The sequence below is a fragment of the Thamnophis sirtalis genome, unplaced genomic scaffold, assembly GCF_051295495.1.
Source record: "Thamnophis sirtalis isolate CommonGarterSnake01/CBP01778 unplaced genomic scaffold, rThaSir2_p1.2 scaffold_6, whole genome shotgun sequence".
Lineage (NCBI taxonomy): Eukaryota > Metazoa > Chordata > Lepidosauria > Squamata > Natricidae > Thamnophis > Thamnophis sirtalis.
The window spans coordinates 88954728-88968968 of record NW_028261386.1 but is presented as its reverse complement, the minus strand read 5'-3'; the positions used below and the strand labels follow the sequence as shown (position 1 = coordinate 88968968).

Genomic DNA, 14241 nt, shown 5'->3' with positions numbered 1-14241 from the left:
TAACATACTGAATAATTGTTTAATTCAGGGGAATCCAATGACAAACTCAGGTACTAGATCGTGGTCATACATGTTTGAATAATGACAATTTTAAAAAGACAGATAAATTATTTGTAATATAAAATATGAATGCAGAATAGGGGTCCCCAACTTCGAGCCATGGACCAATACCTGTCCGTGGATAGTTAGGAACTGGGTCACAAAGGTGGAAGTGAGTGGCAGGCGAGTGAAATCAAAATCATCCCCCTCCCCCAGTCCATGAAAATATAATTTTTACCAATGAAGTCAGTCCCCTAGTACAAGAGATTTGGGGACTGCTGATGTAGAATATAGGAACAGGTGTGTGCCATTTTGCATATTTTATAACCCCAAAAGAATTTACTGCAAAAGAAACAGCTAATTTTTGAAAGCAAAATTTAAATGCCATTCCCAAGTTTGAGGCCTACCTGTTCTTGTACTGGATCTTGAAAGATTTCCAAATTTAGTTTATTTTTCAAGTCAGATTGTATGACTAAAGATATAATACAGCCATTCTAAGCTTGGACATGGATCAGTGTTAACACCGTCATTCTATATCAGAAAACATATGACAGATCACTTCATACCAGATCCCAACTTAAGGCATATAAATTTAAAACAAAAAAAATGTTTTCAGAAATCCACAACATTTCCAAAGACTTAACTATGATGAAAGTAGCAGAAAATTATGAGGCGAATTACTGTTAGGTAATTAGGTCAAGATGCCTAAACTCTTGGCTTTACCTGAATGAGAAGTAAAGCAGATTCAAACACCACCAGTAATCATGGGAATACAATAGCGTGTATTCTATGAAATTGAAGGAGGTTTGAAAATACTTGTAAAGCCATATTACTATGAAAACCAGCAAAGTTTAGGAAAGGGTTGGAGAATGTCATTTTTGGGGGAAACACATCATTATATCGTGCTAATCAACATCTTCCATGTCAGTATTTGAGAGCTTCAACATGGGATGATCGGGATCAAGTTTTACTATGTCCCCCTCTAGTTCCTGTGCTTTGGGCATGGATGTTGGATCAATACAGCAGTCCTGGTTGCCTTGTGGCTTGCAAGAATCCAGTATTTCAGGAGGACAAATTGGGTCACATACTTTGGGATTTTGTAGTTCTTCCACTTTTTCTTCATTGGTTGGGATTACAGGCATATTCACGTGAATCACCATGAAAGCTGTAGCCAAATCTTTTGGGATAATTTCACTGGTGGCAGATGGCTCATCAATAGCCTGACTTGTAACTGTTGTCTTATTCTCCAGACTATCCTCCACTCCAGCTTGCTGTTCTTCCTCCTCATCATCTTCTGCTTCCTCTTCTTTGTTCTCTTCAGGGAATTGTGCTTCTTTTATTTTTTTATACAATACGTTCCGTTCCTCCTGCAGAGCTCTGCAAAGATTTTCTAGTCTTTGAATTTTCACTACAAAGCATTCATATTCCTTGGCCCTCATGGCTTTCTGTGATAGAGTAAAAAAAGCAAAACATTTGAAGGCTGCCAAGCTGATACACGAAAGAAGAGAATCTAAATGGCCAGACAAATATCTCCTCAGACATTTTTGTTTGCTTGTTCAAATACTACTTTAAAAGGTAACCCCAAGTTCTTAACCATTTGCTTGCCATTTCTGCAAAGTTTGTGGTAGTCTGTACATTTTATGCCTCCAGATTTTACATTCATTTTTTGCAAATCTATAGAGCTAGCTAAAACTTCTTAGATATGCTAATTTTAGCTGGCAGGATGCGAAAGGGTGTGTGTGAAAGGGGAAATTGAGAAATTACAAATTATAGCATGTAACTGTTAGCCTTTCACTTCTGCAATGCATGAAGCCAGCCCAAGTCATTCCATTATTGCACTTAAATCATGTTAAAAGTCTTTTTTTGGAAAAAAAAATCTGCCTAACTTGCTAGGTGAAAATGTAAGTGGGATAATTGGATTGTGCAAATGTTATCTAGTGGCTGCTAAATACTCCAGCTGATCTTGCATGCTGACAGCTAGATTGCCTCTGAATTAAAGTGTGGCTCCAAATTCCAGATTTCTTTAATTTTGTCGTTTCATTTCCCACATGCAACAAGCACTTACATAACTCTACTCTGCTACTTCATTTGTTAACTGCCACTGAGCAGACAAGTAAGTATGAACAGTATTGGAAATCTTTCCAGTAATAGTGACATCACAGCTCCATTATTAAGAACATTTTAATGAACAAGATTATATGGTTTTTATATGCAACTGATTTTAAAATTTGTTTCGTACCTCTTCAATCATGTCCAGTAAAGCTTTGTTACAGTTCTCAAACCTTGCTTTCCATGTGGCTGTATCTTTTTCCAGTTTTTTCATTTTCTTTGTCATCTGTAAAAAAAAAAAAAATCTAGTGGACAGGGCAGGAAAGTTAAACTTGACTTTTTCTAAATGGCTTTCCTTAGGTCTGTGTAAGCTAATTAAACTCTCACACAACCTCCATATTAATTTAATGGATGTTGTATGAGAATCCTAAAGCCATAGATGGTTCCTAATTCTTGCTGTCAAAGATACTTGTCCAAAATATATGAGTATTTATTCATGTGACTAAGCTTCCTTTCTCTCTACATATGCTACTTAGGTTTGATACAGTATTCTTCAATTATCTGAGACTGAGAATCACATAAAGGGAGTTACCATTCTACTGGTGGCTACTACTTTATCTTGCATAAAGTTTTTGATTTTTCAGAGTTTCATTTTCAATTAAACAGTATGTTGTCTGGGTATAAATAGTTTGAAAGGTAATAATCAATGTTTACAACAATATTCATTACATTGATATTAATTCTATCAATAAAAATAATAATTATATTCTCTATTTTAACAAATCCCACTTATTTTATTAATAGTGGATACTACTTTATCAATAGACAGGCACACTTCATATGTAGACAGACACATCAACCATCAAGAGGGAACAGAAAAATGATAAGATGTTGGTGGATATATTGAGATTCTATTACATGTGCCCCATTTGAATGATTGGACTGAAAAAAACATTAGAGATGGGGAATATTTCAGAAATTACCCTGTCCACCAAAACCTAAATTGTATAAATACTCATATTTTTTAATATTCTCTTTCCTTGCTTCTATATACTTTTTCATGATTTCTTATTCCTATCTATAATTCTTTCAACAATTTTCTTGCTAGTCCTGGAAAAAGTCATTGACCATCCCATCTAGCAACTTGCGCTGCACCAAATTTTTAGGAACATTGCATGACTTCTCTTCCTGAAAATATAGGCTGGGGTGTGGGAGAACCTGCCCTATAGGGAAGGGGAAATTCATTCAAACTGGTCAGTGCCCCTCCCCCCATGTTCCCTTATATCATAAGTACATTTTTACATTTCTATACCTTCATCTAAGGGTTACAAAATGATCTACAACAAAACCATTTGGTTTGAAAAATAAGATATGAACCACCATAGAGAAAACTAATTAATTAAAATAATGTAAATTATCAGTTTACAACAGTTGGAAGCAAATGGATGAGGCTTGAATAAAAAGGTCACCTTAAGCTGTTTGTTCAGGAAGATCTCATATGGTGCAGTGCTACTTTTTCTACAATGATGAGAGAAGGAATGGTAGGAAACCATTTCCTACATTAATATCTTATTTCATATCTAAAAACTATGCAAATGATCTTTTTCTGCCTTCTTTCTGCGCATGTGCGAGTTTCCGAATGGCTGCCGGCGTTTTTGCTCCAGCTGGTAGGCGGAACGAAACACAAGAAACATCATGGTTCCTCAGCAGTTCTCCTGTGCACCACTTGGAGAGTCCAAGCATGGGTTATTTCAGTCTGCTTGCCCTGGACTGAGAAGTCTTTTCCCTGGCCATGCCTCCTTGCGTGGCCATGTCCTCCAGAAAAAATTCTCAGTCCAGCCTGATCGGATTGATTTCTGTAAGCTCCAGCTACTTGGTTTTTTTCCCTTTGGCTTGGACTCTCCAATTCTGGTCTTTTCCCTCTTTAAACTCCTTTGCCTTTTTTCTTCCTTCTTCATCCCTGAGCAGCCTGGATTGCTGCATTTAATCCTCTTGGAGGCTGGGAGGCAGATGGTGAGTGGGGGAGGGCTCTCCAGACCGCGTGCTCGCAGCCGGCTTCAGAAGCCTGCTGCTTGTCTCTTACAGGCGCGGCGATCGGCGGCTAGGCTTTTAGGGGACGCAGCGAAGCTGCGCTGGCCATGTTTTATTGTTTTTCCGCAGTTTCTTCGTTCCTGGCCCTAGTAATCATGTAGCCTGCCGCAGAGGAGAGCGGGGGCGGCGGTTTTAGCCGCATGCGTCCCATGCTCGTCCTCTCTCCCTCCCACGCTGTTGCGGTGGCCATTTTGGGCGAAGGTGTTTTCGCGCCCTTTTAGGCCCTGGCCTCCACCTCAGCTCCGTCTCGTCGGGCAGCCCCTGGGTGGACAGGAGTTTCAGCGGGGGCTTTCATCCATCTCTCAACTGTCCCTCAGCCATCCTCATCGATCACCATGCGGCGCTAGCGCCAGTGCCATCCTTGGCCTGCGCCCTGGCACAGAGAGGCGCCGGGTCCTGCATGACTGGCGATTTTAAAGTTTTTTTCCTCGCTGGCTCCTGGGTGGCCCTCTGATTTCCCGATTGGTCTCGCCGATATACTGCAGATTCATTGGCCTCCCCCTTCTCTGCTCTGTCTCTGTTTTCTCTGCCTATGTATTCACATTTGTTGTGCCTTGGATTATGGAGTGCTTCAACTTATGGCCTTTTCTCTTTTTTCCTTTGTTGCAGAGTAGCCAGTCAGAGCTTTCCTGTTTTTCTGTCAACTTGCCTGATCTGCCTGTGTGATCATCCATTATGGATCCCTCCACTTCAGGTTCCCTTCCTGGTAGACAGGGTCCCCCGCAGGTTCCAAGTGTGGGTCCCCCCCCCACTGTGGAGGATGGTTCTGGCAGGGTGCGGGTGGTCAGCCAGGGTAAACACCCCAAGACCCCCTCTGTGGCCGAGGCTAGGGATGCCGAAAGGCGCCAGAGGGCCCTTGACAAGCAATTTGAGAGGGCCAGGCGCCTGGCGGAGAGGGATGTCCCCCCATCTTCTACCCCTGGGGGATCCTCAGCCCCGCCCCCTTCCAGGGAGGACCCCGCAGCCTTGTTGGCCGAGGAGGTTGGATCGCAGGAACTATCTCCTGGCAGATCCTTGGCTCCATCTTCCCCTACTCCCTCCTGGCCCTATGACCAGGGGCAAGACCCTGTGGAGCCTTCCGGATCTATTCCTCCTGCAGGTTCCCTTCCTCTTCAAGGGGAGCCTGCTGATCTGGATATGGATTCGGGGTCCAACTCTGATTCCGAATTATCCCCTAGCATGCAAAGGGTGGTGGACAGGGCCATTGCTAAGGCCATCGAGGCTGCCATGCGGAAGCGTGAACCTCCGTCCTCAGGCCCCCCTCAGCACGCCCAGTCTGGCCCTCCACTGCCAAAGCGTGTGCGCCACCCTTCACTTGAGTCCTCCGTGTCGTGATCTGGCTGCGGGAACTCCAACGCAAGCTCCCGGCTGATGATGCTCGCCTTCACCAAGACGTCTCTAAGACAGTTGCGGCGGCTCAGTATGCCGCGGACACCTCACTTAATGCTACCAAGTTTGCGTCCAGGGCCCTAGCGTCGAATGTTACCTCCCATCACCTAATTTGGCTCTGCCACTGGCAGGTGGACCAAAAACATAAGTGGAAGCTGGCTGCGGCGCTCTTCAAGGGTGTCAAACTATTCGGGGAGGTGTTGGACCCTTTCCTCATAGAGTCTAAGGACGAGGAAAGTCTTGCCCTCGACTTCCAAGAAGCAGGACCGCAAGCCCTTCCACTATCGTAGGAGGCAGTCCTTTCGTGCCTCCGAGCCCTCCACATCTACTGCCTTTAACCCTTCCAACAGGTCCTCGGGCAGTCAGGGGAGAGGGCGCAGGAGAGGTCTCCCTTTCGCAACGGGGAGGCAGCAATACGGGTTCCGTAAGTTCAACCACGGTGGGGCCTCCAATAAGCCCTTTCGCAAGTCCAAGTGACTCCCCGATGTTGTCTCCCATAGGGGGTCGACTCCAGTTGTTCGCCTCCCATTGGGCCCAGACGGCGGAGGATGCTTGGGTGCTTCAGACCATCAGGGAGGGCCTCTCACTGGAGTTTCTTTCCCCTCCCCCCAGGAACTTCATCAGGTACCCCATTCCCTCCTGCTCGGTAAAAAGGGAGCGGATGGACCAGGAGGTCCTTCACCTCCTGGAGATAAACGCCATAGAACAGGTGCCCCCCCGGGCAGGAGGGGAGGGATTACTACTCCATCCTCTTCCTGGTACCCAAGAGCTCGGGGGGGGGGGGGTGGAGGGCCATCTTGGATCTCAAGAACCTCAATCGGTTCATTGCCTACCAGAGGTTCAAGATGCAGTTCCTCCAGTCCATCCTGGCGGGGATCCGCCAGGGAGACTTCCTGACGTCCATCGACCTAAAGGAGGTGTATCTCCATATCCCCATCCATCCGCAGCACAGGAGGTTCCTACGATTCTTTTATGCCAGCCAACATTTCCAATACAGGGCCCTTCCATACGGCCTGTCGTAGGCTCCCAGGACCTTCACGAAGGTTCTCGCGGTAGTGGCGGCACACCTCCGGCGCAGACCCATACGGCTCCAGTGCTACCTGGACGACATCCTCATCCAATCGTCATCCAGGCCGCAGGCCGTGCGGGATCTGCGCATCACCATGAGGACCCTCAGAGGCCACGGCTTCTCTATCAACCTGGAGAAAAGCCACCTTTCCCCTTCCACCAGAATCAACCACCTGGGGGCGGTGATAGATTCCTCCTCTTGCAGGGTGTTCCTATCCCTAGACAGGGTAGAGGCTCTCAGGTCCTTGACACACAGGGTGATCCGGGTAAGGCAGACTCAGGTGGTGCTCTTGTCGCAGTTGCTGGGGAAGATGATTTCGTGCCTGTTGATTGTTCCCTGGGCCAGGCTACACTCAAGAGCTCTGCAGTGACTACTTTTGCCCCACCAGAGGGCCAACAGGAGCAACTCAAGCATGCTGATCACAATTCCTCCGACCGTGAAGAGGTCCCTCCGATGGTGGACGTCGCCTGCGATCCTCAAGGGTCACCTCTTCAGGGAGCCCGACAGGGTGGTCGTCACCACTGATGCCAGTCTCTCCGGCTGGGGAGCACATCTGGGCCAACTCGTGGTTCAAGGCAAATGGTCCGCGTCGGAATCCCGCTGCAGCATCAACCTTCTGGAGCTGAGAGCGGCGAGGTTGGCCCTCCGTCACTTCCATCTGACGGTTCGTTGACGTCACGTCCTCATGACGGACAACGTGGCCACCAAGGCGCACATCAACCGCCAGGGTGGCACCAGATCCAAGCATCTGATGGCAGAAGTGGAAGCACTAGGCCGCTGGGCGGAGCGCTATCTGGAGTCCATCCGCTCAGATCACATCTCGAGCGTAGACAACACCCGCGTAGACTGGCTCAGCAGGACTACCATCGACCCTGCTGAGTGGCAACTCGACCCGGCCCTCTTCCACCGCCTGACCTACAAGTTCGGTCTGCCCCTGATGGACCTCTTTGCCACCAGGGAGAATGCCCAACTGGAGAGGTTCCTCTCCCGATTCCAGACCCCGGGGCGGAAGGGACGGACGCTTTGCGGTGCCGCTGGCCCCGGGGTCTGCTCTACGCCTTCCCTCCGCTTCCTCTTTTGCCGCAAGTCCTCTCCAAGATCATTGCGGAGGAGGCGGAGGTGATTCTCATGGCTCCTCATTGGCCCCGGAGATCGTGGTTCGCCGACCTGGTCAGCCTGTTGGTGTCCCCTCCATGGCGAATCCCTCCGAGTCAGGTCTCCCTCCGCCAGGGGGCCGTTGTCCATCCGGATCCCCAGTGGTTACAGTTGGCCGTCTGGCACTTGAGGGGGACCTGCTGAGGAACGAGGGCTTCTCGGAGGAAGTGGTACGCACCATGCAAGCTGCTCGGCGTCCCTCCACGATGAGAATTTACGATGCCACGTGGGCCTCCTTCGCCAGATGGTGTGAGGACCGTCTGTTGGATCCTGCTACTGCACCTGTGGGCCGCATTTTGGACTTCTTGCAAGGGGGCCTTGAGAAGGGGTTGTCCCCCAATACGTTGCGACGCCAGGTGGCAGCCTTATCTACTGTCTGGACCGGGGACCCTTCCTTGCCTCTCAGCAAGGTCCCCAGGGTACGCATTTTCCTGAAGGGCGCCTCAAATCTGCGTCCGCCCACTATCTATCGATATCCCACCTGGCAACTGTCCGTGGTGCTCCAGGCACTCACCACTCCACCTTTCGAGCCTCTACGTTCCATCTCTCTTCGCTATCTCACGCTGAAGACGGCTTTCCTGATAGCCATCACCTCCGCTCGCCGTATCTCCGAGTTGGCGGCCTTGTCGGTTCATCAGGACCTTTGCATTGTTCATCCTGACAGGGTCGTCTTGCAACTCGATCCATCCTTCATCCCGAAGGTTAACACCCAATTTCATAGAGCGCAAGAAGTCATCTTGCCAAGCTTCTGTCCGCGCCCTTCCCACGCGCACGAGCGCTCTTGGCACACACTGGATGTTCGGCGAGCCCTGAAGGCCTACCTTCACCGAACCTCAGATTTTCGACAGTCCGAGGCCTTGTTCATATCCTTCCAGCCTGGTTCCCTGGGCAAGAAGGTCTCCTCCGCCACCGAGGGAAGATGGCTGAGGGCATGCATCGCCTCCGCCTACGAAAGCCAGGCTCGGGCGGTTCCACGTAACATCACTGCCCATTCTACAAAGAGCGCCGCCACCTCGGCAGCCTGGGCCTCCCAGGCTTCGATTGAGGAGATCTGTCAGGCGGCCGCGTGGTCTTCACCTTCTCCTTTTGTCAGACATTATAAACTTGATGTTTTTGCCTCAGCTGAGGCGGCCTTCGGCAAAAGAGTACTCCAGGTGGTTGTTCATGTGAATGAGTCCCGGGACCATCTCTCTGCCCGCCCCGATGGACAGTAACTTGGGTATGTCCCATGCTTGGACTGTCCAAGCGGTGCACAGGAGAAAGACCATTGGCTTACCTGAACGGTCCTTCTCTGTGCACTGCGGGAGAGTCCAACCCACCCAGTTGTCCCAGGATATGTGGTGACCTTATCTACTGACTTGAACTTGATCTTCTTATGACATCCTCACGGACTAGACTATTCTATTTTTTCTGGAGGACGTGGCCACGCAAGGAGGCGTGGCCAGGGAAAAGACTTCTCAGTCCAGGACAAGCAGACTGAAATAACCCATGCTTGGACTCTCCCGCGGTGCACAGAGAAGGACCCTTCAGGTAAGCCAATGGTCTTTTTCTAGTGGCGAGCCCGGCAAGCAGGTAGAGAATGATCCAGGGGACCCAGCCGGACGACCAGTTGGGGGGTCACCACTTTTGGCTGGCCCCCAGCCTACGCAGTCGCCTTGGAGGTCTCTTTCTTCCTGGTGGCGAAGATGGCGGCCTCGCCTTGACGGCGCCACTCCCGGCAGCCTCCCATAGCGTTGGCATTTTCTGGTTGTACTTTGGAGACTTTGTGGACTTGGGAGACGCGGGAGAACCTTCGGACTTGGGAGACGTGGGAGAACTTTTAGACCGCATTGACTCCATTGTGCTAGTGAGGGGGTGGTTGGCCCAGATGGCGCTGAAGGAGATCGGATGGCTGGCTTGCTGCTGCCACCACGGCCCTCCCGGGCCCTTCCCCTCCCACCCTCAGCGTATTTCGATCTGCAGCGGTCCTGGTGGCTTCTATCGCAGTCTGTTATGATCTGGAGAGCCCTTGGAGCCTGCGGAATTAGATCACCTTGTCCTTTGTTTTCAAGGAGTGGGGTGGCTGATTTACGTGGCGCTGGACAGAAGTGGGCAACTGTTTTTGCCTGTCATCGTTCCTGCCCCTTCGGGTGCCCCCCTCCATTCGACCGGGATCTTCTCTGCGGTGTGGCCTTTCTTCCTCGCCCTATTCTGCGGCTGGGGGGGGGCTCCCCTCCTTACCATCTATACTAGCTGGCTCTCCCTGCTTATGTTTATGGACCTGGACCCTTGGACTCCCAGTTTTACGACCTTACTTCCTTGCCACGACCATTGCCACCCACCGCTACCCCAGGAACCCCATCTCAGCCACCTAGATTTTCATTTTTCTTTTGCCACGATATTGGGGAAAGAAGACATACTACTCCCTTTACATCCCGCTGTCTTTGACTTGACTCTTGTGTTTCCGCCCTACAAACTCACGGACTCACTTGCACAACACCAATATCAACTTTAATATCTGCGCAATCCTCCCTCTTTTCGTATGTGGTATGTATGTGTATGTCTGTGAGTGAATGATCCCACCTTCTTTTAAACTAGTGTAATTCTATCTTTTTTATTGTATTGCTGTACTTTTAACTAGAGTGAGGTATGTATGTGGAGAATGTATGCTTGGTGCGTACGAGGGGATTGAGAGCGTGGCCCGGAGCCCCCTCCACTGAGTGCAGAAGCAGAAGTGGATGGGGGCCCGGATCCGCCTCTCGTCAGAGAATGATATGAATGGCCTGCCAGGGAGAACAGAGGCTACGGGAGAGGAAGTAGGGTCTACGGGTGCGGGGATGGGCCGGCGCATTCCGGTCATTGTTGGGAGAGGCAGGTTTGACAGGAGCTATAGGGCTAGCCATTACCGGGGAAGGAGGGTTCGCTACGTCACAGCAATCCCTCCTTCCGGCCCTATTAGCTCCACTCCAGGACCAGATGGCGAGAGTTGTCAGGGCCCTGGTCTCAGGCTGCTGTTGCTAAAAGCCAGGTCTGTGGTTCACAAAGCTCCCCTCGTCCGGGACTTAATATTAGACGAGGGGGCAGACCTGGCATGTATTACTGAGACCTGGCTGGGCCATGAGGGAGGAGTCCCCTCACTGAAATGTGCCCAGAAGGGTTTCAGGTGCTACATCAGCCGCGAAACCAGGGAAGGGGTGGGGGAGTGGCTGTCATCATTCGAGAGTCTCTAGTTCCTCGTAGGATCCCTGCTCCGGAGATTGTTGGGTGTGAGTCCCTTCTGGTGAAGTTGGACCTTGGGGGTCAAGTGGGTTTGTTGCTAACATACCTACCTCCCAACAGCGTTGCAACAGCCCTGCCTGTGCTCCTCGAGTCAGTAGCCGAGCTGGCGGTTGAGTTCCCCAGGCTTGTAGTGCTGGGGGATTTCAACCTGCCGTCGCTCGGTGAACGCTCTGATGGAGCACAGGAGTTCATGGCTTCCATGACAGCCATGGACTTGACCCAGGTAATTCAGGGTCCGACTCATTCGGCGGGACACACGCTCGACCTCGTATTTCTCTCGGAGCAGTGGAAACGTGATCTAGATTTGAAGGGCATTAAGATCTTGCCCTTGTCATGGTCAGATCACTTCCTACTGAGGCTCGACTTTCGGAAACCAATCCCCCACTGTAGGGAGGGGGAACCGATTAGGTGTTTCCACTCCAGGTGCCTGATGGACTCTATGGGATTTCAAACGGCACTTGGGGAGATACCTGACTCTCTGGCCCACAGTCCGGTGGAGTCCTTAGTTGCCGCTTGGAATATAGCGGCGGTGGAGGCTCTAAACCGGATTGCGCCTTTATGGCCCCTCCGTGGCAGTGGATCCAGGAGGGCTCCTTGGTTCACCGAGGAACTCCGGGAGATGAAGCACCAAAAGAGACGGCTAGAGCGATGCTGGAGGGCTAGTAACTCCAAATCCGACCAAACACAATTAAGAGCCTTTATTCGGACTTATCTAGTGGCGATTCGGGCAGCAAAATGTTCGCATATTTCCACTCTTATCGCATCCACAGAATCTTGCCCAGCCGCTCTGTTTAGGATAGCCGCTCCCTCTTGAAAGGGAGGGATGCGGATGAACCCTTACAGGGTAGCGCTGAGGAATTTGTTCAGATTCTGTCGGATAAAATCGCTCGGATCCGGACGGACCTGGACTCCACTTGGACGGTACCAGCTGAGGCGTCGGGGGAAGGTCCTGATTGGATTTTATGGAGTGAGTTTCAACTTGTCGCTCCTGAGGAAGTGGACAAGGCCATGGGAGCGGTGAGTGCCTCCACCTGTTTACTGGACCCATGCCCCTCCTGGCTGGTCTCGACCAGCAGGGAGGTGACACGTGGCTGGCTCCAGAGGATTATTAACACCTCTCTTCTGGAGGGATCCTTCCCGCATCCTCTAAAGGATGCGGTGGTGAGACCCCTCCTTAAGAAACCATCCCTGGATCCAGCCATTTTAAACAACTATTGCCCAGTCTCCAAGTAGGGAAGGTTGTTGAGAAGGTGGTGGCCTTTCAACTCCGGCGGACCTTGGATGAAGCAGATTATCTGGATCCCTTTCAGTCGGGTTTCAGGCCTGGTTGCAGCACAGAAACTGCTTTGGTCGCGCTGATCGATGATCTCTGGTGGGCCAGGGATAGAGGCCATTCCTCTATCCTAGTGCTCCTTGAACTCTCAGCGGCCTTCGATACCATCGACCATGGTATCCTTCTGCGACGGTTATGGGATGTGGGAGTGGGAGGCACCGTCTTAAGGTGGTTCTCCTCCTACCTCTTGGACATGTCGCAGTCGGTGTTGGTTGGAGGACAGAGGTCGACCTCTAGGCCCCTCAATTATGGGGTGCCGCAGGGTTCGGTCCTGTCCCCCCTCCTATTTAACATCTACATGAAGCCGCTGGGTGAGACCATCCGGCAGCATGGGATTAAATATCATCAATATGCGGACGATACTCAATTGTATCTGTCCGCCCCGTGCCAACTCAGCGAAGCAGTGGAAGTGTTGTGCCAGTGCCTGGAGGCTGTCAAGGTCTGGATGGGAGCGAACAAGCTTGCACTCAATCCAGACAAGACCGAGTGGCTATTGATGCTGCCTCCCAAGGTTAGCCCAGACATTCCACCTCTTAGCCTGGGAGGTGAAATTATACACCCCTCAGAGAGGGCTCGCAATTTGGGTGTCCTGGACCCACAGCTGACGTTAGAGCACCATCTGTCGGCTGTGACCAGGGGGGCTTTCGCCCAGGTTTTCCTGGTGCACCAGTTGCGGCCCTACCTGGACTGGGAGGCACTTCGAATAGTCATTCACGCCCTCGTCACCTCAATACTAGATTACTGTAACACGCTCTACATGGGGCTGCCCCTGAAGAGTGTTCGAAGACCACAGCTGGTCCAGAACGCAGCCGCGCGAGCGATATGGGGTGTATCTAGATACACCCATATTACACCTATCCTCCGCGAGCTGCACTGGCTTCCTATTGGTCTCTGGACGCACTTCAAGGTGCTAGTCGTTACTTTTAAAGCCCTACATGGTTTAGGACCTGGCTACCTGAGAGAGACCGCCTCCTGCCACTTACCTCCCAACGACCCACAAGATCGCACAGGTTGGGCCTCCTCCGGGTGCCGTCAACCGGACAATGCCTGCTGGCGACTCCCCGGGGGAGGGCCTTCTCTATTGCTGTGCCAGCCCTGTGTAACGACCTACCTGCAGAGATCCGGACCCTTACCACTCTCCCGGCCTTCCGTAAAGCCATCAAGACCTGGCTGTTCCAGCAGGCCTGGGGCTGTTGAGTGATATCCAGCCCTGCTTAGATGGAATGGGTGATGTGAATTTTAATACTGTATTTTTATTTTTATTTTTTATTCTATTTTTTAAATTTTAAATGTTTCTTGTCTGTTGTGAGCCGCCCAGAGTCCCTATGGGAGTGGGCGGCATACAAATCCTAAGAAACTTGAAACTTGAAACTTCTTCCCGGAATTATACTTTAGGATTCAAATCTATGCTTTCCTATCCAAAAAGTATGTAAATGAATTTTGATGACAGCCCTAACATTCATATTTTGATTTCTGTGGTCACATTATGAAGATAGAATAGTTGAAATGTGCAAAGGTTTATGAATCCACGTTAGACAGATTAAAAATATCTATTGGGAAAATCAAAGGTCCATAATAAATACATATGACTATGCAGTTGCTGAAGTACTATAAAGCTGATATCTTTGCTCTTTTTTTCCCTTTGTGGAGATCATCAGAGTAAATATTAATCTGTATGTAATATTACAAAACAGAAGCATGTGAATACAGATATAACACTTGATTTCCCCCCCTATTAGGCTAGCAGAAGTAGGTGATTACATAGAATGCTATTGCAATAGCATAATCAATTTATATGTGTTTTCCACTTTTTTTTTAAAAAAAAGAATAATACAATGACAACTTAGTGGCGATTTTG

At 50.0% G+C, this 14241-nt stretch overlaps 1 protein-coding gene across 1 annotated transcript in view; it reads right to left on the bottom strand.

Annotated features, from left to right (window-relative positions):
* The window catches only part of TXLNB (taxilin beta), a 31585-nt gene continuing 17344 nt past the window's right edge, over nt 1-14241 (bottom strand). The window contains exons 8-9 of the mRNA XM_087718354.1: nt 2279-2374; nt 1-1484 (exon numbers count right to left, since the gene is read on the bottom strand). Of these exons, the coding sequence (XP_087574480.1) occupies nt 945-1484; nt 2279-2374 (636 nt within the window). The 3' untranslated portion in view covers nt 1-944. The remainder of the gene's footprint in view (nt 1485-2278; nt 2375-14241) is intronic.